General features: G+C 36.6%; 1 protein-coding gene across 1 annotated transcript in view; it reads left to right on the forward strand.

The window, feature by feature from the left end:
• The first annotated feature begins 195 nt into the window (after positions 1-195).
• LOC128865313 (UPF0047 protein YjbQ) overlaps positions 196-26,790 on the forward strand; it is a 53,617-nt gene continuing 27,022 nt past the window's right edge. The window contains exons 1-2 of the mRNA XM_054105505.1: positions 196-370; positions 7,384-8,411. Of these exons, the coding sequence (XP_053961480.1) occupies positions 8,213-8,411 (199 nt within the window). The 5' untranslated portion in view covers positions 196-370; positions 7,384-8,212. The remainder of the gene's footprint in view (positions 371-7,383; positions 8,412-26,790) is intronic.

The raw sequence follows: 26,790 nt of genomic DNA on the forward strand, positions 1-26,790 counted from the left end.
ATTTAATTTATTTGCACATATTTCGTTTGTCGGTTAACAATAAACTACTATTTGTGATAATATTCGAAATAGTCATTAATTTGAATTTTGTATATCCATAATAGATCACTGTACCAGCTACAATGGCGAGTTCGAAAATTTACTCGTCGGTTGCGTGCACGTTGGTAGAATTTCGTTAAAGGCGCAATAACGAGTACCAACAAATAACGACACAAAGTAGAATGTGTAAAAAAGAATTTGCAAATTTTCAGAACTGTCAAATATTGTGTCAGTTAGTCGAGAAGAAAAATCTTAATGTGCTAATTTTTTCCACTTGAATTGGGAAAAGAAAAAAGAAACACAGTGGCATACATAAGGAAATTGTGTACAAGTGAGTGTTGTTGGCTCTGCAGAGCGTTTCCCATTGCATACAATCGAATTTTCATGAGGCATATGAGGCAAGTGTCTCGCCTACCTGTCTGTCGGTATGTCGTATTGTGCGGGTGTGTGTACGTGGCGTGCGGTGACCGCGTACTGTTATGTCAATAATTAATAAAAATTCCAAGAATTGTGAACCTAACACCGATGGGATGGGCCACAACGGATTACTTGTGCTTGCTCAAAAATCCCAAACATAGTCTTGTTTCTATTTCTAATTGGAATTATATGTTGTGAAATGAAATGAAATGACTACAAACTCATTTCGATTAGATTTGCAAAAATAGTAATATGAAGGTGCTTTGGAGTTTCGGAGTTTCCGCGAGCTTCAGTAATACGAGACGTCACCGTGTTCACTGGAAGAAAATTGATTTTTGTACATTGTGGCTGGCGTGTTTTGGTCCGCTGTCATTGCTGCCACAGTGCGCAGTGTATGTAAATTTGTGCATACCTTTTTATGTCGAAACTCCTTCAAGGAGCCAGTTCGTTTGTACTCGAGCTACTGACGCTACACAACTTAAATAATGTAGCACCAAATGGCAATTAGGGCGATAAGGCACGAATTTGCATTTGCGGCAAGTGCCTGCAGCACAGACAGCGGTTGATGCCATCGTTACACATTTTTGCATGTGCTTTGTATTGCTTGTATGCAGAGCGCTAGCATTGTTCTCTGTTCTCTTGCAAAAGGAAGGGACAAAAGGGCAACGACACACTTAACAAAAGTGAAAAACACTCAACGCTGCAAAAGCTTGTACTAGATTTGCAAATTGAAACGGAAAAATAATTGCGAATATGTAAAGGTTTCTAAGTTAATCAGAAAAACCAGTAAAATGATCAGCATTAAGACCTTACTCAATATGTAAATAGGGATATATGACGTATGAAAAATTATAAAGGTTAAAATGTGTCCAAAGACATTATCAACCAATTGGGCAGTTCTCCTTTTGCAACATTTACATACAAATCTGCATTTCTGCATCTATACTCAGCAAAATAACCTACCTGTGTGAATATTAAACAATGACCATTGTGGCTGCGGCCACTGCTCATGGCCTCGATTGCCGAATTGATGTGAGCGCTGCAACTTGCGAGTATAATAGGGGAATAAGAAAGAAGGTTTTCTCAAAAATACACTCATATGTAATAAGTTTGCCTGATATACATACATACATGCCTACTTTGGCGTTTGGAGTTCATTTATTTCATTTTTTTGGATTACGAAAACATGTATTTAAAAAACAAAAACAAAACTATGGGGAATGTGGACAACCGCTTTTGGGGGTAAATGGGCTACCATTGGAAAGCTGACAGAGTACAAATTAAAGTTATTTTATAATAGTTTTTAACGAATTTTTTATGAATACTGTTTAAAGTAAAGAAATGCGAACAGTTTTAAATAATAAAGTGATAATAACACTAAAACTGTTGAGATCCAGGGGAAAATAACGTTTTGTGGTTAACAAGTTTTAAAAGTTTTACTTCAAATAACTCGAAAATCATAAGCTTCCTGCAGCAAGGGTATATTAGGAGAGGGTAGAACTCCAGCTTTCGAAGGGTAGCGCTTTTACCCGCAGTACTGGTTGTCCAGATGTCAAAGCCAACCTGAAATAGGGTGGTAGGTAGGCCTTCGCTAATAAAATATGGACGTTAATGAAGACCTTCCATAAATTGAGATTAGTTCCTTCCCATAGGTATGTGTGTATATATTTGCACTAAAAATATTACAGTTTAATTTTTTTTTTTTTGTGATGAAATTTGTAGTTCTTGTGATACTACATTCTTGGATTAAAGGTTATCAAATTTGATTGACGTTAGTATGTATGTACATACTAAATACATATATATTTCAAAATGAGCACTAATATGGACATATATTATAATTTTTCTAATTCAAGAGGACCCGTGGAAAAAATAAAATAATTTTGGATAGACAAAATTTGTGTAATTTGGTAGCTGTGCACTATGGGCTTATGTGAAATTTCTGAACAAAACAGCTAGGAAGTCTTTAAGGGGTTACGCCACTCTAGCTACTGTAAAAAAAGCAGTTTTTTAAGGATTTTTTTTACATTGAAAGAAAGGTGCTAGGAAAAAACTTTTTAAGTATATTATTAAGCATGTATTTAAGTGTAATTACAAATATTTTTTATTGAAAAATATTACAAAATGGCGCCTTTGGAGTGAATCTCTGAACGCGCCCTGCGAAAAAGGCACTTCACGGCACGCAGTACAACTGACGTAAATGTCCATCTAAACCAAATTAAAAAAATTCTTCTCAATCGACGTGAGTATAGCTGTAGAAATACGTACGGGATTTTAGAAATATTGAAATTTGTGTATTTTGCAGATGTTTGAAGTCAAAAGTAGAATTTTTCATCTAAAATGGAACCGTTAATTGTTTATAAAAATTTTTCTAATTAATTAATAAAAAAATCCGCACGTATTTCAGTGCGGAATAATGTTCTAAAGATCCTTGTACAATTGTGAAAATATTAAAAATTGTTTGTGTTATGCTGCGTGCAGTTTTGAAAAATCACGTTTTGAGATAAACACGGTTTAAATTTGAAATAGTCGTGTCAGAGACGTCAGAGGCGCTCGCGCAAAAGTGCGAAATATTAGAGATAAACATTTTTTTCACGCATAGGACTTTTTGTTTTATATTCTAAAGAGTTTAAAGCATCTTTTAAGCAAAAAAAAAAAATTTCGATATTTTGAAAATCCTAGAGTGGCCTAACCCCTTAAGCCTTTTCTCACATTTTCATTCCATAAAGCGAACTTAGATAGGTATGAAAATATACATATTTATAAACTGAAAAATCGTTATAAGGACAATATATGTTGCCTTAAGGTTGAAGATGAATATTTTTACTTATAGAATTGATTGATTAACCTTCAATGAATAACTATTGTATGAGCGCAAAACAGTGGTGGGTCCACACGGACGTATTTAGTTTAATGGCTTGCCAGGGCCTGCAAGATTTTTTTATCAGTAGGTGCCAATCCAAGCGGTCTTTTTTGTAGACTGCTGCAACAAAAACAATTGCAAGCCGGCTCTGTGTTTTCTTAGAGCAAGCGATTTTCGATATAAACTTGTGGCCTTAAATAAAACACCTTAGTCTCTGGTGTGCGCTAGGCTCGGGACGACCGATAATTTTCAGACTCACAAAATGCAGTGACATACAAAATGTTTTTTTTTTTTTTGTTTTTCTTGATCAGTGTGATTCACTGAAGACGATGAAAAATAAATTAGGCCACCGGGGACTTAACACTTAAAATTTGGTGGAAACGCTTCCCAAACCTGAATGGTGACAAAAGCGAAATACACAGAAAAGGGTTAGGTTAGGTTACCGAAACGCCCTGCACTTATATCTTTTATTCGCAAAATACTGCCATTTCAATAGCAGTTTTCTAAAATGTATGAGGAATGTTTTGTGCTGCTTCAATAACAACAGTCGGTTCTACGTAACCGGAGCGATCCGGATTTATATTCGGCCAATGACTGTCACTTCAGGAGCATTCCCCATATACATATATGTATGGAGAATTTTTATGCTATTACAACAACAACAATAACCATTCGTTGATGGAATAGGCCGGCCGTTATCTTGCTACACGAAATTCGTTTTTTACATATTTTAATAGTCAGTGATAGCTGGTAAATATCATGCATAAACTCCTGTGCGTAATATGGGCGGTCGAATACATGCTTACTTGCTTGGATTTTAAATGCGCTCTGGCTAATTCACAAATGAGATGGACCTGTGATCTGCGCCAATCGGCCTTATTATTATTGCATAAAGATTCCATGGAGCAGTTTTTATGTAAGAGTAAATCCCAACTAAGCCAAGTCTTGATGCTTGCCAATTAACACATATTATTTTACGCACAGTTTTTACTGTGAATTAGTTTTTTATTTACTTTTTTTATTATTTGTTTTTATTTTTTATTTTTTTTTTTAATTTTTTTTTTTCTTTTTTTTTATTTTTTTTTTTGTTTAATGTTGTACATACTACAACTAAGATTATCTAGTTCAAATTTTCAAAATTGAAAAAAATTCAGCAAATTTTCATCAAGATCCCTTTGTCAGCATTTTTAGAAAAATTTTAGGTAAGTAGGTTTTAGCCCATTAAATTTTTTAAGTTATAGTTTAAAGTGGCTCAAAATTCTAAGTTGTTTTTGATATTTTTTTCTGTTGACAGTGTTATGTATTTGTTCCCATATAACAAATGCTCGAAAGTTTTTTTCATGTGGAGAAATGCAAAAAGACCACCAACAAAAAAAAAAAAAATTGTCAAAACTCAATGTGATTTTTCACATCCTCTTTATTATACCGAAACTTAATGGTCACTAAAACTACAATACATATTTGAAATTTTTCTAAAAATTCTAATTAAAAGGTGGAATTTTTTTTTTAGTTTTTACACAACCTGAAACTTTTAGTTATACTATTTATTGGGAACACACTCATTGATTGTCATTGTCAAGTTTGTTCATTTTAAATGCCAACCGCCTTTGTATCAGAAGTTTTGTGGAGTTATCTACAAATTTTCACCGGTCGTGTTTCGAGTTATCTGTTGCATATACGAATGAATCAGAGCGAAGTACATAGCTGAATTGATGCATCTTATCATACTGTATATTTTACTACATAGGTATATGTCAGCATCCTGATTTCGTTCAAATGTTATCGATTTATCTTTTGCCTGAAAATATGCGTGTGTCACCGATAACCTCTTCATTCGAGCGAAATTTCTTACCGGCGAGCAGTTTTTTTTGGTCATTGAACAGCCATTAGTGGCTGAGAGCCAAATCTGGCGAATACGGTGGATGTGGGAGCAATTCGAAGTTCTATTCATATAGTTTTGCCTTTGTTTTGATTGACTTGTGACACGGTGCGTTGTTTTGAAAGGCAGAAAGCGTGGCCCCACTTTGATTAGAGCTTTTTCATAATGGAATGCTCATGCAATACAAAGCCAACACGTTCTCTTGATATCTTTATCATGTCAGCTATCTCACGTAACTTCACTCTTCGATCAATCAAAACGATTTTGTGAATTGTTTTGATGTTTTCTAATGTTACCGCCGCATTTGGACGTCCACTGCGTTGTGCATCATCGGTGTCTCTTCAACAACCACGTTTGAAGTCAGCAAACCATCGTTTTATTGTTGTTTCTGATGGAGCGGCTTGTTCAAGCTATTGCTTGTTTAAAGTCATTGCTTCGCTTGAACGGTGTTTTTTCCATCAAGAAGCAGCGCAAAATTAAAACACGACATTCTTTTTGATCCATTGTTTTGAAAATAACGAAAGTAACATCTCTCTTAACACAATAACTCACGAACTAATGAAAAGAATATCATGAAATCTCAGCTGCCTTTTTAAGGTTAGCACTAACTGAAAAAGGTGTGAATGTCATCTATGTGGGAATTTTCAACCCATGTGGTACGTATATCGGAATAAAACTGATAGAACGTTTGCTTAATCGTCAATAAACTCCTTTTACTTCTTAGAGTACAGCAAAGTTTACAAAATTAGACTAACATGAAAGTAATCATCTATTCTTCTTCTTCTTAATTGGCGCGATAGCCGCTTTCGCGATTTTGGCCGTTTCTTTCTCGTGCTAACCGGTGCCAAATGGACTAGACACACCAAGTGAAACCAAGTCCTTCTCCATCTGATCTTTCCAACGCAGAGGATACCTTGCTCTTCCTTTGCTACCACCAGCTGGTACCGCATCGAATACTTTCAAAGCCGGAGCGTTTGTATCCATTCGGACGACATGACCCAGCCAACGTAGCCACTGGATCTTTATGTCTATGTCGTCATAAAGCTCATACAGCTCATGTTATTGTTGTTGTTGTTGTTGTTGTTGTTGTTGTTGTTGTTGTTAACAGCATAGGTAGCCTTGTCAGTGTAGGCATATCATCGTTCGTCTTCGTCTAGCTCATCTAAGGGTAGGCCCAGGAAACATGCAGTTTCGACGGGTTGGGCCCAGAGGGAGAGGGGGGTTAGATGAGTCGGTTTAAGGGGGCATGTGAAGAGGTGGTTAGTGTCGTGCTCATACAGCTCATCGTTCCATCGTCTGCGATATTCGCCGTCCAAAAATCTCCCGCAGAATCTTTCTCTCAAACACTCCAAGGGTCGCTTCATCGGATGTTGTCATCGTCCAAGCTTCTGCGCCATACGTTAGGACGGGCATGATGAGAGCCTTGTAGAGTGTTAGTTTTGTTCGTCGAGAGAGGACTTTACTGCTCAGTTGCCTACTTAGTCCAAAGTAGTACTTGTTGACAAGAGAAATTCTACGTTGGATTTCAAGGCTGACATTGTTATCGATGTTAATGCTGGTTCCTAAATAAACGATCATCTATTACAGGGGGTATAATTCGTATGGGTTCATTTCAATATCCTTATGTTTACAACAACGCCAAGTCAAAGTGTGTTTGCTCGTTCGCACTACAGTCGGTTCTACGTTACCTTAACGATCTGGATTTATATATATGCGACCAAGGAATGCCAATACCGCATAATTCCTCAAACATTAATGGACAATATTTATGCTGTTACAGCAACAATAGCCGCTGTTGGTTCTGTATTCAGCCCAGAAAATATTTACTCCGATAGCGAACCCCTTCAGCAAGCAATGGCAAGCCACCGAGTTCACTTCTGTCATGAAAAAGAAATAGTAAAATAACAAAAAAAGTATATGAACAAAAAATGAAAGCATCCCCAGTGTAAATTTAGTAAATTAAGATTCTGCCTATGCTAACATTTATGAATAGTTTATTTTGTAATTTTTTTAATATCAAATCAGTTCATTTCTACAAAGCCCAGCTTTGGTATGCTTCGTTAATAAATTGCATTAAATTATAAACACATGGCCATATGCCTTCCTCTCTATGCATTCTTACATGCATATTTATGTATGTAGAAATGGGCATGACTGACACATTTCTATTTTCTTGCATTTTCAGGTGCTCTCCCAATAGATTTGAGTGTGGTAACCAGAATGCAATAATTTCAAGTGGATACGTGTGCGGCATAGTGTCTTTGCAAGTACAAATCAAGAAAGCACCAGAGATTTCCACCACGTGTACACAATCACGAGAGCTGCAGTAGCATCTCTGTCTTGGATTTGGCCGAAAAATCACAAAGCAACAAATCGCAACGATTATTAAAATTGAATGCACAAAAACTAGATCGTGGAGGCCGAATAATAGATGCACCAGTAGGGTCAACTGGGCTGTAACGCAAAGTAGAAGTAAATAAATTTGCAGTTGATACGGTTTTACGGATTTGAGTTGAGAGGAAAAGTTTATATACCTAGAAGTTGTGAAAGAAAATTTAGTAAGATTTGCAAGCGACTTTACTGCCAAAACGTCGACGAAAACTCCAACTTCAACTCCAATAACAAAAACCAAAACAAAAGGAACTGTTGCTGCTGTAGAGTCGACAGCAGGTGGTCGTCGATCGAGTAAAGTGGTAACAGTGGCAGTAGCGGCAGCGTCACCTGCTGCTAAAACAACGGCAACAACGACAACAACGGCGGTCCCATCGTCATCAGGTGGTGGTGCAGGCACTGGTGCTGGTGCGGGGACAGGAACTGGTAGCGCAGGTGACGGCGGTGGTGCTCGTCGTCGTAGTGGGCGACGTAGTCATAGTAGCACTATTCCGCAGCAACAGCAACATCAACAGCATCAGCAGCAGCAGCAGCACACTATTAGCAATACTAGAAGCGGTCACAATATTAAGACTAGTGCGAGCCGCAATAGCAACATTCGCAGTTCTTCGTCCAATAGCACAATGGCATCGTCCAATCACCGTGGTGGCGGAGGTGGCGGCGGTGTTGGCGGTAGTTCGGGCCTACAAATTGGCTCGGCGTGGTTTCAACGCAAAATCAATTTACGACCACAGCATCGAGGTGTTCATTTAGTCACAGAGGAGATACTCCGACAAATGCCCGAACTGGTGCAGTTTTCAGTGGGATTGTGTCATGTGCAGAGTAAGTACATACATACATACATATATATGTACATATATCCATAGCCAGTGCTTTAATGTTAAAAAGATTAGATTTGTTTGTATTAAAATTTTCATGTAAAATGTATGAATGTGCCAAGAAATTGTTATTAAATAACTAACTCACCTCGCGGGATGAGTCCCAGTTCAGCTAAATGCATTGAGCATGTCATTAACTGGCGCATTAACCTTGTCGACGTTAGTCAGCACTGGCTAGCTTGATCATATGAAGTTTTCAGCAAAACTTCGCTTGGGCGCCGCAATGTTTTTGTTATGACCCTATCGAAAACGCAATAACGAGTATAAGTGCATAGTAAAGGGTTTTCCAAACAGAGGTGTTATTTTGATATTCAAAGAAAAATGTTATTTTTTAATATAAATAATCGGATGTTTATTTCATTATAAAGAGGAAGGTATGCCGTTAATAGTGGAAAATAACATCAGGCAAATGACCACCACGACCACGCTTACAGGACAATATTTTTCATGAAATTTTCCACAACCGAATTGCAAAGTGGCTGCTCTATGTCCTCGATAGTCTCACGAATTCCATCTTTGAGGTTTTGAATCGACCCTGGGCTGTTGGCGTAGACCTTGTCTTTCACGTGGCCCCAGAGAAAAAAGTCATAAGGTGTTAAATCAAAGATCTCGGTGGCCAATTGTCATCACCTCTTCGAGAGATAACACGGTCCGGAAACTTTCCCCGTAAAAGATCAATGGTTTTGTTGTTTGTGTGGCACTTAGCGCCGTCTTGTTGAAAATAAACGTTGTCCAGATCAATACCATCCAATTCCGGCCATAAAAACTCGTTACTCATTTCTCGATAGCCATTTATATATTTAAATAACAACACCTGTTATTGGAAAACCCTTTATTAGATGAGACTTCATTACACCCTCCATTGCGGGCTATGCGATAGGTAGGTAGGTAGGTAGGTAAAATGGCAAGAGTGCCACAGGCACACTTCAAGTAGCACTTACGTGCCGTTTTGATACCATAATGTGGACCATTACCTGTGCAAAGAAAAATTTTTGGGAAGAGAAAACCTTCTACAGCCGTCCAGTGCTGTTGATGTAGTGGAGAAGAGAAAAGGGATCTAGGCTGGAGCATTTCTTCAAGTCATCCCCAAAGGGCACGCTAAGGAATCTTAAGCGCCTAGCCGCCAGAGTCGGACATTTGCAGAGAAAGTGTTCCACAGTCTCTTTCAGCTTCTGCAATAGGGGTTGTACGGAATTCCAAGCTTCTCCGCATGAGTACCGATCACCCAGTAACCAGTGAACACCGCAATGAGTTTGGACATTGAATGGCGGGAGATTCCCATCACCTTAAGCGTTGTGTTTCTATCGTATTGGGGCCATAGTGGTTTCGAAATAGCGCACGATGAGACAGACCTCCATCTGTCATGCGCTTTTTTTAGAAAGAAAATGTGTAGTTTCCCTCTAACAACGGACAAAGGGACGCCGATGTCTGAGAGGGGGACAGCTGAAACCGGTTCTGTCGACCCCTTCCTGGCAAGCACGTCGGCAATTTCATTTCCCTCTATATTCCTGTGCCCAGGAACCTAGATAAGGGAGATGTTTCCTGCTCGATCGAGATGTTTGAGTTCCTCCTTACAGGAGCTCACCAGAAGAGAGCTGCAATACGGCGACGGCAGGGCCTTGATCGCAGCTTGGCTATCGGAAAAAATATTAATGCCTCCCTCCCAACAGCGATCCCGAAGCATTTTGCATGCCTGCAGGATCGCGAAGACCTCTGCTCGTTTCCGGCAGTTTAAAGAAATGCTGGCTGATTTAGAGAAAACCTCCGCTCCCACTCCAGATTCCATCTTCGATCCGTCAGTGTAGACGGAGGTACCTATATCCGTGCCGTCTCTCCTTTGCTATCCGATATTTTTTATACTTATATATTCTACTTGCTCTAACCACTGTTAATTTATACTCCTATGAATTCTCCTCATATACACCTCGATGCAAAATTATAAACACAATATTTTTTCTTACGAAAATATATAATAGTTCACACTACAACAAAAACCATATAACGGAAAGTGTCAAACTGTGTAAAATTTGTTTCAAAATTTCATCAAAACTTTCAACTTTTTAACTCGAGTTTCACCTTTTTTAAAGTTTTTCTGGGTATGCAGTTTTATAGCCCATTGAATTTTAGTAACAAAGTGCAAATTTGAAGTGATTACAAAATACTATTATTGGAATTTTTTTGCATTTTTTGTTTTTGTTGACGGTGCTATGTTTTTTCTTCCATTAAAAAAAAATCGAGCTTATATTTCTGTTACTATCCCTATTGCAATAGTTATTTATAAATTGAAATATACCCAAGCTGAATTATGGTGTGATTTTGTCGAAAGCTGAATTCGAAACTATTGATTTGCTGACAGTGAAATATTTATTGTCCTTGCAAATTGCTTGTACTTAAGAGTATGTAGGCGTAGTTTATTGCACACAAACATACAGTGTTGTGCGATGAAATGGAGTCATCCTTTGTTTAAAGTTGGAAAAACTTGGTTTTTAACACAATATCCTAGTGCTAGCTATTTGTTTACTTTAGGTAGGTAAGTGAAATGCTTGAAGTACCTCTCTGAATTACTACTCATAACCCTCCCGAAGAATAAACTGAGAATGCTCATGGGCATTCAATTTTAATTTAAATTTCCTGTGATGAGTAGAGGGTACAAAAGAACACTCTCCAAGTAGCACTAAAGCGCCCCTTTGATACTATTATGAGGCCTCCAAGTCAGAGCTGCTGATATTATATAATGGAAATGAGCACCCAGTGACCTTGATCGTCTAGCTGTCAAACCCGGACATTTACTACATTTGCTTAAGTCTTTTCTGAAAGGTTGTTGTTGTAGCAGCATAAACATTCCCCATACATATATGGGGAATGCTGCTGAAGTGACAGTCCTTGGCCGGATATAAATCCGGGTCGTTCCGGTAACTGTGAATCGACTGTCGTGGAAACGTTTTCTGAAAGGTGTTCACTGCTTCTGCAATAGGAGTGAAATGGTTAACCTATCTCTTCCTCGGGTGTGGGGATTATCTAATGACCGGTAAACACAGTTACAAGCTTGGAAATTGAATTGCGTGGAGACCCCAGGACTTTCTGAGTCCTCCGTCTACTGTACTGGAGCCGAAGGGTTTTCGAAATAGCACATGAAAAAATGGAGCTCCATCTTTTCTGCGCTTTCCTGAGAAATTTACTTATTTAATGATTGAAGTGCAATACATATTTAGGCAAGTCTCTGTTCAGTAATTAAGGTGGTTTGTTTGTTTAGTAACTAAGGTAGGTAGGTGAAATGGTTGAAGTGCCGGTCTGGCACTCCTCAAGTAGCACTAAAGTGCCGTTTTGATACCATAATGAGACCTCCAACATGCAGATATCCATAGCCAGTCAGAGCTGTTGATATAATGGAGGAAATTGATTGGATTTCGGTTGGCGCACAGCCCCAGGGCGTTCGAAGAAAGAAGCCCCCAGTGACCTTAGTCGTCTAGCTGCCAAACCCAGACATTTACAGAGAAAATGCTCTGTAGTCTCCTTCTCTGAAAGGTCCCCATAGCTTCTGCAATGGTGGTTAAATGGTAACCCTAACTTTTCCGCGTGTATGCCGATCGTCCCGTGACCGGTAAACACAGCTAAGAGTTTGGAAATTGAATGGTGAGGAGTCCAAAAGACTTTCTGAGTCCTTCGTATAACGTATTGGGGCCAAAGAGTTTTCGAAATAGGACATGAAGAAATGGAGCTCCATCTTTTCTCCGCTTTCCTGAGAAATAGTTTGTGCTGTTCCACTTTAACAACTGTCAGGGGGATGGCGATGGCCGGGTAGGAGTCTTATTAAATTAAATGTTTATTCACGAACTTGGTATTTTGGACATTGCCGTACATTTTTCTGAAAATTCGTTTGGTTTTTGGCTTGACTATATAATAATAAGTAAACTGAAAAAAATTGAGTTGTATGAAATGTTAAAATTTTTTTTAAGTGAAATATCTTTTAACTTTTTTATAATTTAAAATATGCTTTTTTGTAAAAAAATTGTTTGTTGTTCGAAAAATATAACATAGATAGAAACATAGGCATCCTACAATGAAACTTTTAGGAATTACTGAGCTAAGCATCAGCTATTAATGAAAAAATGAGAAAAAAATCCAAAGAGCATTTTCTTTCCATAATTAGAAAACAAAATTTTTCCTTAAAATTTTTGCAAAAATTGTATTTTAATTAATCTTTATAATTATAAGCCAAATGGCCGCAACGAAATAAAAGGAAAAGAAGATGGCGCTCCTTTAATTCCTGGTTAGAAAGAAAAGCGAATACATAAATGTTGAAACATTCCTATTTTTGGATAACTTTTGATACACTTCCGATTGTCGGTTTGGTCATTGGTTTGGGAGAGTGGAAGTGAGTCGTTGTGTAGGGTTCTAAAGAGGCCGTACATTGTCAAGTTTTCAATTAGGCAGGAGTTATAAAATAAAATAAACCCTCAGTACTTATCCCAATTACAAACTATAATTTTTTTGAAAAATATTTCATCCTAAACTTAAATACAAAATGCTAAAAAGAACCGAGGATATTCCATTTAAAAAAGTCTGTACGAAAATTTTCAACATTGAATGAATCCCAAATTTGATAAATTTTTTCTCAAAATTTTTCGGCTTGTTATTATTCTCAAGCTTACAAACAAACCAGATTTTAGAAAAATTTACGACAATGTCCAAGAATTATTTTGTTTTTTCCAAATTTCTCAGTTTACTTGTTATTATTCTCAAACTTATAAATAAACTATTATAAATTTCAGAAAACTTTACCAAAATGTCCAAAATACTTCTACCCCTTGACATGGAATCGTTCAAGTACAATATTTTTGAGCTTTCCGTTTAGAAAACGTTCCTATCGTCTATATTCGCTGCAACTTCTATTTCAGCATTTGTAACCAAACAGCGGACGCACTGCTCGTGATATATGGCCCCTATTCTACCTAATTAGATTGACCCGGATTTTATTTGCCCAAGATTTGCCACTTAAGCAGCATTTCGCCGCAAATGCTTCAAAATTAGACAAAAATTGCAGCCGTACATACCTCAAAAAGCTCTATTTTCCCTAAATTTGTATTTTTATTTCAATTTATCTAAGCTAAGTTTTCGCAAATTCCTCAAGGAGTATGAAATTGAGATACGCCAATATGGCAGCTAAGAAAGTGGCTCTATTTCACTGTACACCATTGTCCCCAGTATAACTGTTTTGTAAGTAAGTATTTAAGTATTGTCTCTTCTTCTTTCAGCAGACAATACAAAATGCTTTATTATGACAGAGTCGCAATACAAAAAACTCAAAAGAAACCCCAAATATGGGTGCAGGGAAGGCAGTTCAAGGTCTCTCCACCAACGGAATAGTCTAACCGACAATCCAACTGCATCAAAGTGGTGCCACCGCATATATGTACGTACCATACATACATTCAGCCACAGCTAACAGCTAACTGCCAAAGTGTTAAATTGAATGCAAAATAACAGCATATTTCTTATTATGTTTTCTGTTCTGCTCTGTTTCAATGCACTTTGTACTGCAAAATTGCAAAGCGGCAGGAAATATTGTTTTAAATGGGTGTAGCGCGGCTTGGACTCGTACATCCTGTGTATAAAAAATTTAGCGCCGTTTTTCATCGATTGCGATTGTTTCGGTGTGGAAGAGCATACCGGTGCTGACATGTGCACACATACATACATAAATATATATAAAATTTAGTTAAGTATATTTTGCAGTCATATATTTACATATGCACATACTTTGTCTCGTATATCATTTTATTGCCTATTGCCTATTGGCTTGCTTGCTGCTACCCTGCTCAACTATTTGCTTCATCATCCAAGCTGACTCGGCTGCGCCACTGAATGAAATTGAGGTTTCCTCCATAAGTTGTCTTTCGTCTTTTTTAGCCCTTCGTGCTGTTTCGATGTTTTTTCAGGCGCTTCCTGCTCACCTTTCGTCAGTGCGCTGTGTGTTGTGCTGAGTCCATATATTTATTGTTATTGTTGTTGTTGCTGCTGCTGCTTAGTCCTTTTTAATTTGTTCTTTAATTCTACCGACTAAACAAAAATTCAGGTCACGCTTAGTTACGAGTCAGGGTGCGCTACGGTGGGGAGATGTGCTGCATAATTCTCGGCAAAACAGATAAAGGCATAAGAAAAGAAGAAGGCCCTTTCAAATATCGCTATGTATGTATGTATATTTGTTTTAGTATTAATTTTTCGATTGGCTTTTATATGGAAATTTTGTTTGTTTTATTAGGCACTTTTTATGCATTACTGCTATTTATTTACAGTATCATTTTTATTTATTGTTTGAAATTCTTTTTTGACTCTCTCATACAAATCTCTGTGTTGGCGAAAGCTTTGGCAGTGGAAATAATGATTTTGATTGTAGTTTGGCAAGCAACATTGATTATTTTAAATGGTCTTTAGTGCTGTGTAATATTTGTTTCTAATAATTCTTGGTATTGATTAAAATGTGGTTGGTAGCAGCAAAGTGCTTGAATCGCTTTGTGCTTAGCTGTACATTAGTTTGTAAAAGCTAACTTTTTTGTTTGAATTTCTTAGACAGCCATTTTTTACCTTGCATTTTTCACTAATAAGCGTCACTTGATTAAACGAGACGAGATGCCAGGCTAGGCTGGGCGAATTCGTTTCCTGGGATGCCAGCAGAGAAGTTTTTTCTCCACTCCTCTGGAATGCTGTTGTTGTTGTTGTAGCAGTTTTCTAAACCCTGGCAAAGCGTCTAACTCATCTAACGGTAGAGTTCTTGTTCTCTGGTGATGATGATAAACGGTTCACTAGACAGGACCAGTTTACTAGGGTGGCAGCCCTTCGTCGGAAAAAATCCTAGTCATTCCGGTAACGTAGAACCGGCTGTCAAGGAATTGGTGAGTGCGCTGAATAGGGCTAGTTTACTGGGATGGCAGCCATTGGTCGTGAAACATCCGAATCATTGGGGTACGTAAAACCGGCTACCAACTCGGGACAAATGTATCGACAATGTCGTTAATATCTCCATTAATTACAGAGTCAAGTTTCTACAAAACATTTATGTATGAATTGATGCGAAGGTTGTTTCGAAATGTGTTAAGGTCGCCCACATGTAGTGGTTTGAGTGCAAACTCGAGTAAAGTTCGCAAATAAAACTAAGTTCCAGAGCGTTATTTTGGATTAAGAGAAGGTTTATATATGCATATTACGGCGGGTCGATTTAAAAATCGCTCATTGCTCTGTGAAAATCGTATTCTAGGGATCAAAATAAGAAACTTTGTCGAAGGAACCATACCTCTAAATCGAATTCTGATGCCGCCCAATTTAAAAATATCACCATTTTTGGCCTTTACATGAAAAAATCAGCTAAATGGCTATGTTTTTTCTTTATTTTTATTTATTTATAATAATATCATTTTTTCTCTTAAGAAATTTATTTAGTCAGAACATATGTAAATGAAAAAATTAATTTAAGTGAGTTATAGAAAAGAAACTAAAAAGTTCCACCCAAATTGGGGGACATCAGAATTCGTTTTAGAGGTATGGTTCCTTCGACAAAGTTTCTTATTTTGATCCCTAGAATATGATTTGTACAGAGCAATGGACAATTTTTTTGCCTCCCCACAAAAGACACTAAAAGTTCGACCCAAATTGGGGGACATCTGAATTCGTTTTAGAGGTATGGTTCCTTCGGCAAAATTTCTTATTTTGATCCCTCGAATATGATTTTCACAGAGCATTGGGCGATTTTTTTGCCTTTTGAGTGATGGAAACCTTTATTCTGATCTTTCGCGCAGCTTTCAACCTGACAGGTGCCAAATATGACGTTTACCGTCACTTCCAAAAATTATAAATTTTCCGATAGGATGATTAATTTTGCGCCGCGTTGTACATACATGGAGAAGTGCCACAGGTAAATTTTGAAGCCTGTGATATGTTGTTGTTGTTGTTGTTGTTGTAGCAGCATAAACATTCCCCATACATATACGGGGCATGCTGCTCAAGTGACAGTTCTTGGCCGGATATAAATCTGGGTCGTTCCGGTTACGTAGAACCGACTGTCGCGGGAACGAAGCCTTTGTTTTATTACGAGCCGCTGGATATGCAAAGTAGTCGTCAGACCTATTCTCCTATTTACGGTGGAGCTGGATTAGAGCTAACCTCAACCTCATAAGAAGTTAGCCTCAACCTAACCTCAAGCTGTAGTATGATCTTCATAAGTGGGATGCTTAGAATTAGACCGAATGAAGTTCTATGTCCGGTTTTAAACATTCTGCCTCCTCTCAGCTTTCGCTGCCCTTCGCCTGAGAGAAACATTTCTGTGTGATCTTGATATAGGTCACTCGAACATATTAAAAATGCTTATCTTTCTCGCAAACAAGTGCAAATCGCTCGGTTCATTAGCATTTTCGATATAAAAAATCCCAAGTAGGGAAGAGTGGACGGAAAAAATAGAGAGCTTCACCTGGTAATGTAGCCATCTACGCTACATTGCAGTGATTTTCTGCAGAGATTTTTTGATCTTATCAGATTATTTTTATCATTCGAGTAATTCGCGAGATGATGTTGGTTTTTTATGATTCAGTAAACGCTGGTAAAGCGAGTTTAATCATGTTAGTTTGACCCAACTTTGTTTTTTTGATATCCTTGTTCACTCTGCTTGGGAGCATAATGTCTCGACAAAACTCTTCCACCATAAACGGTTCTGGGCTGTTGTTTTTGCGCCATCGCATGCGATGTCGTCATCTGCTAGCTCGCGCAACATCGACATTCTCCAAGTATTTTTTGGCCGATTGCCTCCTTTGCTCCTTTGTGGGTTCTAGTTAAGTGCCATTTTCGTGATGCTACCTAGTGGTTTTCGAAGCGTGTGACCTGTCCTTCGCCACTTTTTGCTTTTAATTTGCCATAGGACGGGTTCCTCATTTGTTGATCTCCACCGCGTGTCGTTGCCATTCGTCTCTCGACTTAGGAGAAGGGTGAGTGAAGCAGCTCTGTGTAATGCGGAAGAGCGCAATTCTATTGGTTTCCCAAAAGAAGATTGCCGAAACTATAATAAAGAAAATGTTATTGATTGAAACAAAACTTATTTTAATTTCATTTGCCAGCTTCTAAAACGACATTTGAGTTGCATTCTGTTCGAATGCTACAAGGAGCATAGCGGCGGCCTCCTTAAACTTTGAAAAATTAGCAAGCTATCCTTTTTTCGGAACAAACGCAGGCTGCATTCAAAACTTTGGTAATGTTTGGACTGGGAAAGTTCAATAAATTCAAAGTTCAATTCTATTCTAAACCAACAAAATTCGTTCTAATGTTTACATTTTCTCCAGTTTATTCCCACCGAATTTTTCAGAAATGATATCAAAACGTTTTCAGCCGTGCAATTCTATTTGTTTAAGTTAAATTGTATGCTCCCACGGCAGTCGGTTTTACGTTACCGGAACAACCCGGATTTATATCTGGCCAAGGACTGTCACTCCATCAGCATTTCTTGTGTATGTATGGGAAATGTTTATGTTGCTAAAACAACAACAACGCAAAATAAAGTTTTACTTTTCCATAGGCCCGATTGCGAACATGAAGCATAAAAATAACAGAATACCACACTAATTGTTTTGATTACCGCTAAAAGCTTGTGGAATCGCAGCAGTGCAAATTTAAATCACATCTCGTTCAACAAAGTTTAGGTATAATATTCCTATAGTGGTATTGAACGCATTCCATATATTTCAAATGGCTTTGCACTATCCGGCGATCAGCCGTTAATATTCAATAAAGAGGTGCCAATAAGAGGCTTGTTTAAAACTCAATTTGCTGAATCCGGTAATAAAGGAAATGAAAGGTAAACGGCGGAAGGGAGTGGAAATCAATATCCATATGTCTTGGCCTCAATTGAATATGGTTGGAAATTGAAAAGCACTGCAAGCTATAAAAAGTATGCATCAATGTGCTAACATCACCTTTCTCTAAATGCATACATACATACATACATATTTAATGATGTGAACAATTTGTGCGCCTTAGAATCATTGAAAGTCGTCACTCCGGCGCTTGCTATGCAGTTGCACTAATGCACACACATGCACACATGCACACCCACATAAGAAGGTGGCAGCAAATTTGTTTGTAATTTTTGTTTTTATAGTTCATCTTTGTGCTGGATTTGATGCCTTAACACTTCCTCATGCATTTTTATTTGCGGGCGGCAACTTTGATACAAACGCACATGCATACATTTGTAAGAGAATACATACAGATGCATTTGACACAATCATCGTTAGCTATGAATGCACAACGTGAATGCCTACACACTTGCAGCCTCATTCAGTCCATCGCCTGTCTATTGCATTATCCACCGATTGCTCACCTGCTACGTCTCTATTCTGAATGTGCGTGCCGCCCTGCCTGCTTTCACTCTGACTAAGTCGTCGGATGCGTGTTTTGTAGTCTTTTCATATTTTTATTAAATTTTTTTTTTATATCACTACGAATATGCTAACGAAGGTGATTTAATTTGGGTCATGTTGCAACATTAACATGGCAAGAAGGTGTGATAGCTGCTACAAAAACAAGCACATTAAAACACGTGATCTGATATCTGTGGCAGCTGAGGTTAAAATAGCATCCTTCTTCTCAAAAGCGACTAGCTAACGTGACTTGCATTCACTCTTTACACTGCAGTTGTTGCTGTAGGATGCTGTCAATGGTGTGTTGGTTGGTTTCGCTCGCCTAGTACATATGGAAACTATGTCGCCATTCCTCGCTGGTCTAATTGAGTGTGGAGGATTCGACTTATAATCGAAATGGCTTTTTGGCGGGTCTTCGATTGTTTAAACCCGTACTCTAGAGATTTCGAGCAAAAACCACCGGCGCAGGACCGGTTACAATAGCGCTTCAAATACGTTCGGATTTCAATGCTCCTATTTATCCTACAGCTGAAATGCGACCAAATGCTGCGCCGTGGTTTGAAGTTTCTTGCTATCAGCTTTAAGGGGTTATACGCAGTTATGAAGCAAATAAAAGACGGGTTGTCAAGGATTTATCCTGAAGAAACTTCAGAATATTTTAATTTGAAAATTTTTGGCGGTTATAAAAGCATCCTTCAAGAACGTAACAAAATTTTTTATTTATGAAAATGTTGATTATAGAGCGCGCTGCAGGCGATTTCTGGAACCTCCTTTAAAAAAAGACGATTTACGGTGTACATCGTAACTCAGGATTGGATTATCTGAAATCAAAAACCAAACAAATTTTGTTAATATATTAGATTATCTAGTAATTAATCGTTCGGCTAATCAAAATAGTGAATTTTTACAAAATGGCAGCTTTTAAAAGAAATGATTTCGATTTTTACGTTAAAATTTGGCCGTAAATTGATTATGGAAAATAAGTATCAGATTTACAAAAGGAACGATTAATTACTAGAAAATGTATCTTTAAAGATTGAGTTAAAACAATCCGTTTTCGAGATATCGTGTACACCGACTTGAAAAATGCCGTTTTGAAAAAAACACGTTTAAAGTTTCAATAAAAACGTGCCGAGGCATCTCTACATATTTAGGTATAACTCCGAAAGTATTGCTTAGATCTACTTCAAATTTCGTGCGTATACTTTTGAATATATGTACATTACAAAAATGCAATAAAAAAATCGATTTTTTTGAAAGTCATAACTGCGTATAGCCCCTTAAATAACTATATACAATTTTTTTTCACCTAAATAACCCCCAAAAAGGCGTAAGGCAAGCAAACCATGTTTAACATCCCAATTTCCAAAGAATTTACTTTATACATTTGAAATTTAAATGACCGAATTTTCTTTACCTTGGAAGCTAAAATAATGTATACCTGTGCTCCGAATGATAGCAGCGCGAAAGTTTTGACAATTTACTAATTTTTTAATTTACTTGCAAAAAAAAAAATTTACTTATTGTTTTATTTTTAATAAAATTTTGGTTTTATTTTTTTTATTTAATTTTAATTTTTGTTTAAATTTTTTTAATTTAATTTTAATTTTTTTATACATTTTTTAAATTTAATTTTTTTAATATTTTCTCTATAAATTCCTTTTTTCATTTCTTTATAATTTCTTTCTTTTCTGTTTTTTGTATATTTAATTTTTAAACATTTTTACTTTTTTTTTTTAAATTAATTTTTTATACATTTTTCTTATTTTTTTATGAATTTTTATTTTTAATTTTTTTATGAACTTGTTCTATTTAATTTTTTGTATATGTTTAGTGCATTTTTTGAACTTAGTTTTAAGCTTCGGAGGAAATTAAAATTTTTTATCAATATTTCAAACTTTTCGGTTAGAATTTTTATAAATATTTCGAATAGGCACTTTTATAGGTCATTAAATTTTAGCATAATAAAGTGCCAGTTCAAAGTGGCTAAAAACTTGCTTTGATTTTTGATAATTTTCTTTGTTGACGGTGTTATGCGTTTTTTTCCATAAAAAGAATGCTCGAGGTCGTCGAAAAAAAAAAATTCTCAAAACTTGGACTTTTTCTTCTTCTTAATTAGCGCGATAACCGCTTACCGGCGCCAGTTGGACTCACCAAGTGAAGCCTTCCTTCTCCATCTGATCTTTCCAACGCAGCGGAGGCCTTCCTCTCCTTCTGCTACTACCAACGATTCACGATTTTTTATAGCCGGAATTGGATGGACAACGTTTATTTTCAGCAAGACGGCTCTACGTGCCACACAAGAAGCGAAACCAATAATCTTTTACAGGAATAACACCTTTTATTGGAAAACCCTTCATAAAAATTGGAAATATTTAAATTTACATACTCGAGGATGTACTAATACTCACTTATGTATTTACATACCCACTCATGCCCATGCATACAGACATACATAGTGCAACATTGTCTTTACATTCCATGACTGACAGTCCGTAAATAGACAATTACTCTGCAAAGTCACCTCTAATGTGTTTACGAATCTGGAAAATGCCATTTTAACGAATAATGAATTATGTAGAACCACACATATTTACACAAATTCATAAAAAGAAACAATGCCAATAAACAACGACGACTCCCAGTTGTGTTTTTTTCTCTAGAAGTGCATAAGCTGGAAGTTGCATTGCGATGCATTATGCAAAACATGTCCATACATTGTTGTGCCCACATGCATACACACTTCTAAGTACATACCCATGTATGTGTATCATGCGTCAGCTAGCACATGAGTTGGGGTATGTGTATGCACATGCATTAAAATAAAATGACAATAATTTTTCCTGCATCTATTGCTAAACATTGGCATCTAAATGCAAAAGTCTTCTTCACTACAGGCCACAACAATGTCTCAGATGGTTTTTAGCGGTTAAATTTTAGTAAAGTAAAGTCTGTTCAGCATTCTTCACTCCTGCTTGTGTGTTATGAAATATGTAATAAAACTGAAGTAATATTACAGTGGGTGAAACACACAAGGATTGATTAATGTTAATGTATAATTGTGTTTGACCGATCTACTCCTATTTGTGGTGTGCTTCTTGATGTGTTCCGCAAATGGAGGAACTTACATACCGTTTTATGGCATCTCAAAATGGTAGCTGGTTTTTTAGGTTTATTTGCATTAGATTATATATTTTTTAATATGTATACAGCTTTGAGACAATAAATTGTAATTCAATTTCTGGAATAAGGAATATGATACTTCCAAATAAATTCCTATAGTGGTATTCGTGCAGTTAAACTTTGAAAAAAAGATGTGCAGGTTTTATATTACAAGGCAGCTCCAATACTTTGTGAATTGAAAAATAAGTGGCAGCGGCATTCAAAAAATGCTTCGAAATTAAAACGTTCACAATCGTAATTTGTACGTTCTCAATCGTAATTCATCTGTTTTATAATGTTATTTACTCCTTTCACCTTAAGAGTTAAGTTGGGGTGTAGTTAAGAGGCAACATCACACACAAATAATTTTAATTTAAACTTTGTTAATTATTTTCAAAAATTATTTGTGTTACCCACATCCTATATATTTATATTTGAAACAAAATCAGGTAGGCTACGCTATAAAAAAGACTAGTTTTTGAAAAAAAAATATTCTTAAAAGTATTTGCCTTGATACAAATACTGTAATACTTAGTCATATTTTTTAATAAGCCCCCTTTTTTTAAATGCAAATAGCAACACCCTGTTAAAAAAAGATGCTACACAGAAACTATCTACGTTCCATATGCCGTTCCCACAGGAGCCAGTTGTACGTTATCGGATTGAGCCGGATTTATCTCCGGCCAAGGACTGCCACTCCAACAGCATTTCCCATGCATGTATGGGGAACAACAACAATAACGACGACACATACAGTGGCTCACAGCTTATTTCGTGTGGCTGTATGTTAAACTAGTAGTAGAATATTTACAACAAAAACAGAATACTAGGTAAATTGACATCACAGCTTATTTCGTGTGTTCACTTTTACCGTTATCGGCGCCAGTAAACCGGTTAGCAATTATAAGAAATTTGTTTTGCATAGTATATTAGATTATATCCTTATTTAGTTTACACATTGAAAGTAGTCGGTTGTCCAGCTTAATTTAAAAATACCGTGATGGGTCGTCGTACGTCGACTGACAGGTGCGAAATAGTGATTACGCATTACAAAAATGGAAAGTCGAAGATAAAAATTGCTCAAATTGTAAATTTAAGTACTTCCACAGTACCGTACATTATTCAACGCTTTTCTCGTGAAAAAAGAGTGGTTGACAAAGGCCGCCAAGCTCCAAACAAAATTTTTACAGAAGCTGATGAAAGGTGGATATTAAGAAAAATTAAAAAAGACCCACGAATTAGTGCGCCAGCTTTGACAAAAGAGGTTGAAAAAGTACTTGGTAAGTCATGTAATCCTGAAACAATAAGAAGAATTCTGCGCAAAGCTGATTTCCATGGTCGTACAGCTCGAAACAAACCGTTTGTTAATGAGCGTAACAGAAGATTAAGGGTGGAGTTTGCCGAAAACCATGTTAATAAAGACCAAACATTTTGGAATAACGTTATTTTCGCCGACGAAAGCAAATTCAACCTCTTTGGTTCCGATGGAAAGTCTTTCGTTTGGCGTAAGCCCAACGCGGAGCTGGACCCGAAGAATCTGCGTGGTACAGTAAAACACGGTGGGGGCCATGTAATGGTTTGGGGCTGCATGTCAACAGCTGGTGTCGGAAACTTGGTTTTTATCGACGAAATTATGGATGAAACAGTTTATTTGAATTTATTAAAAAATAATTTACTACAAAGTGCTGAAAAATTAGGCATTCGGGACAGGTTCAGGTTCTATCAGGGCAATGATCCGAAGCATAAGTCGGAATTAGTGCAACGGTGGCTTATATGGAATTGCCCTCATGAGGTAAAAACGCCAGCACAATCACCTGTTTTCATTGTAATTGAGAATTTATGGAATATTCTGGATCAAAAAATTAGAAAACATAACATAAGCAACAAACAAGATCTAAAAACAGCATTGCAAGTGGAGTGGGAGAAAATATCTCCTGAATACACTGGAAAACTTGTTAGCTCCATGCAATCCCGGTTAAAAGCTGTATTAAAACAAAAAGGCTACCTCTACAAAATATTAGATTAGTAAAAACTTAATAAATTAAAAAAAAAAATCATGTTTTTTCTAGTTTGGTTAAGCACACGAAATAAGGTGTGACGTGGATTTACTTATAATTTTGATTTTGCTGTAAATATATTACTTAAGAAGAAATAATTTAAGTTTATTTATGTATGTTTGTAACAAGAAATAATTTATCTTTGAATGTATATTACGTTTAAGTTTTTTTTCTAAATAAAGTTTATACAAAAATATTAAACTTTTTTATTTTGATAAACGGGCACACGAAATAAGCTGTGAGCCACTGTAGGCTGCAAGAAATGTTGAAGTCAGGGCAGTAATATCGAAGAAATTTTGTATGTTTTCTTCGCTGTCAACTCTTCAATCTTCGCTGAGACTCAATCTGATATTAAAGTAGTGGAAAAGCAAATCAAAACATTCTACACCTTTTCTAAGAGTATTTCAGAAAGCGTCCAATGTACTTCAGAATTCACAGTTGTTCTTGACAAACAAAACAACAAACAATTCCACTTCAGAAATAGTAAAAGTGATTTCAGAATAGTCAATTGTACTTCAGAAGCTGTAAAACGTAGTTCAGAATGGCCAAATGTACTTCCGAAATCATAAAATGTATTTCAGAATGGTCAGTAACACTTCCGAAACCATAAAATGTATTTCAGAATGGTCAGTAACACTTCCGAAACCGTAAAATGTATTTCAGAATAGTCAATAGTACTTCAAAAATGGTAAAATTTATTTTGGAATAGTCAATTGCACTTCAGAAACGGTAAAATGCATTTCAGAATAGTCAATTGTAGTACAGTAACCGTGAAATGTAGTTGAGAATGGCCAAATGTGCTTCAGAAACTGTAAAATGTATTTCAGAATAGCCAGATGCACTTCAAGATACTGTGAAATGGATTTCAGAATAGCCAAGTGAACTTCAGAGACTGTAAAATAAATTTCAGAATAGCCAGCTGTACTTCAGAAACTGTAAAATGTAGTAACAAAAAATAAGCAAAAAAAATTGTTTCTCACTAGCAGCTTTATCACTACTTCTAAACGTCGGCCATTGAACAAAAAAGATTTTTACAGAATTCTAGGTAAATATTATACCACTCATGCTTAATGGCTCTTTCAACTCCTCTAAATTTTTAAATAAACAAACAAAATTGTCGTATTTGGGGATCAGAAATGACGTATGTGGTTGTCGTGAAGTCAATACATAAGCTAAGAATTAGTCGCCATTCTGAAGAGGATGGCATCATAGAATTTTTTTTTCGAAAATGTTGCTGGAAACGGTTATTGAAGCCAAGCTATTCAAGCAGCTATTTTATTTTTTCGCAATCGTTAGAAGTTTGGCAATTAATTAAGAAAAAAGATTTTTATTTTTGACATGAAATACCAACTGAAGTAAAATTATAAATTTAAAAAGTCCACAGAATTGAGCTGTAAATGTTTAGTTTTTTCTACTTAGGCCAAATAGGCCAACAAATTGGGTTTTATTTGATTTATTTAATTTTTAGAAATATACTTGTACTCGGACCACCCTGTAGGTGTAAGAACTAAATAGTTTCATAAGAAAGCAGCCGTAAGCGACCTAATCTTGAAGCTCTCAAGTGTCATTTTACCGTTGTTTCATTTATGCTAATTTCCCTTTTAACACACAGAGATACAAATGTACGTATGTATGCATGTATGGATGTACATACTTAAATCTTGAAGAAAGAAGTAAAATATGCATGCATATACGGGTACACTTGCGTGCAAATAAAGAACAACTGCTAGTAACGTGCCCCTGCGGTGAAAATGAAGGGTGTCGAACTGCGGCTCTTCTAGTGAGTTGGCAACAATGACTACTTCGTATAAGCAGCTTCATTCTTTTTTTCGTTTAAGCAGCTGGTTAATGTAAATAAGTGACGATGCCTATGCCTCCTCATTTGTGTAAGAGAATCATTAAAATGCAGAATATCTCATTAAGCACGCCGCTATTTTTGAAATACGAAAACCGTAAATATTGACATTTTTACACATTGAGGTTGTGATTAGAACACAATGGACGAAGAATGACTGTCTCGTGCCGTTGGCTCATTTAACACAATTTCCAACTTTTCTGTAAAGTGCCAGTTTTGGTTCTTCAATAGAACATCGAGTCTCGTCAATTCATTTAAAAACTTTATATTCATTCAGGTTATTCACAAACATATGTAGATTCGTAAAGCCGCAAAGAAAAAACCCCAAAGCATCAATTCGCATGATGTTTGCGACCAATTCATGTCACATCGGCGCCCAATGGCGACGTTTTGACCAATTTTGTTCAAAAATCCTAGAGAAGGCAATTTTCGACCAATTTTAATATAAAGGGTTTTTCAATTGGCGCGGGTCGATTTTGGCGCCCTGTTGCAGCCATTTTGTTTTGGTTACATCTGTCAAATCTTTTGTTTATTATTCAGTTGATTATGCCAAATCATCATGGCAAGGTACACGATTGAACAGCACGTTCAAATGATAAAACTTTATTATCAAAATGAGTGTTCATTAACGCAAACGTTGCGCGCATTGCGTCCATTTTTCGGTAGACTGGCCCTTACAATTTCTTATGGCCCATATTGAACCATATGGACCTAGATGACGTGTGGTTCCAGCAGGACGGCGCTACGTGCCACACAGCAAACGCCATTTTATTCCATTTCAACATCTACCCGCTCTTATTGAAAAACCCTTTATATTTTTTTAAATGCTTGTAAAAGATTTGGAAAGAG

The sequence above is a fragment of the Anastrepha ludens genome, chromosome 5 (assembly GCF_028408465.1).
Source record: "Anastrepha ludens isolate Willacy chromosome 5, idAnaLude1.1, whole genome shotgun sequence".
Lineage (NCBI taxonomy): Eukaryota > Metazoa > Arthropoda > Insecta > Diptera > Tephritidae > Anastrepha > Anastrepha ludens.